General features: G+C 64.0%; 1 protein-coding gene across 1 annotated transcript; it reads left to right on the top strand.

The window, feature by feature from the left end:
- The first annotated feature begins 11 nt into the window (after positions 1-11).
- On the top strand, positions 12-843 carry LOC113980203. Its single transcript, XM_027707432.1, has 2 exons — positions 12-225; positions 310-843. Exons 1-2 carry the CDS (start codon positions 61-63, stop codon positions 778-780), a joined length of 636 nt encoding a protein of 211 aa, XP_027563233.1. The 5' UTR covers positions 12-60; the 3' UTR covers positions 781-843.
- Positions 844-1354: the final 511 nt, after the last annotated feature.

Below are 1354 nucleotides of genomic sequence, written 5' to 3'. Positions count from 1 at the left end.
CCCAAGGCCAATGTTGACATCCCCAATGTTGACATCCCCAAGGCCAACATTGACATCCCCATGGCCAACGTCGACATCCCCATGACCAACGTCAACATCCCCACCATTGACACCCCCAACATTGACGTCCCCACCATCACCCTCCCCATGGCCAACATTGACATCCCCAAGGCCAACATTGACATCCCCATGGCCAACATTGACGTCACCAAGGCCAACGTTGACATGCCCATGGCCAACATCGACATCCCCATGACCAACGTTGACCTCCCCAAGACCAACATTGACGTCCCCATGACCAATGTCGACATCCCCACCATTGACACCCCCACCATTGACTCCCCCACCATCGCCCTCCCCACGGCCAACGTTGACTTCCCGGCGGGCGCCGACCTCACCGGTTACGTCCTCCCCGTCGCCTCCGGTGCCCCCGACGCCCCCGGTGCCCCCGGCGATGGCACCACCGGCGCTGCCGGGTACCTGCTGTCGGGGTGCGACGTGTACGTGACGCGGGAGCCGTGTGCCCTCTGTGCCATGGCCCTGCTGCACACGCGGGTGCGACGCGTGTTCTACCAACATCCCGCCCCCCAGGGCGCCCTGGGCACCCGCTACGGCCTCCACGGCCACCCACGGCTCAACCACCGCTACCGCGTCTACGGGGGGGGTCGTCCCGCTGTGCCCTCGGGCCGGGAGAACCTGTACTGGGAGCACTGGGAGCACTGGAAGTACTGGGAATCAGTGACCGGGAGCACTGGGCACCCCCGGCTCAACCACCGCTAGCGCGTCTACGGCGGGGTCATCCCGCTGTGCCCTCGGACCGGGAGAACCTGTACTGGGAGCACTGGGAGTCAGTGACTGGGAGCACTGGGCACCCCCGCCTCAACCACCGCTACCGCGTCTATGGGGGGGTCGTACCACTGTGCCCGCGGGCCGGGAGAATCTGTACTGGGAGTACTGGGAGCACTGGGAGTACTGGGAGTCAGTGACTGGTGGCACTGGGAGTCGGGCACTGGGAGTACTGGAAGCACTGGGCACCCCCAGCTCAACCAGTGATACTGGGTCTATGGGGGGGGTCACCCCGTGGTCCCCCTGGACCAGTAAAACCTGTACTGGGAGCACTGGGAGTACTGGGAGTCATTGACTGGGAGCACTGGGATCAGTGACTGGGGGCACTGGGAGTCGGGCACTGGTGGCACTGGGCACCCCCCACTCAACCATCTGCACTGCATTGATGGGGGGTCACTTCCTGGGAGCCCCAGACCAATAAAACCCACACTGGGAGCACTGGGAGTACTGGGACTCAGTGACTGGGAGCACTGGGATCAGTGACTGGGAGCACTGGGAGTACTGGGAG

This window comes from Neopelma chrysocephalum, unplaced genomic scaffold, assembly GCF_003984885.1.
Source record: "Neopelma chrysocephalum unplaced genomic scaffold, ASM398488v2 Primary Assembly neopelma1_93027, whole genome shotgun sequence".
NCBI lineage: Eukaryota > Metazoa > Chordata > Aves > Passeriformes > Pipridae > Neopelma > Neopelma chrysocephalum.
The sequence above is the reverse complement of the archived record's forward strand: the minus strand, read 5'-3'. Positions and strand labels throughout refer to the sequence as shown.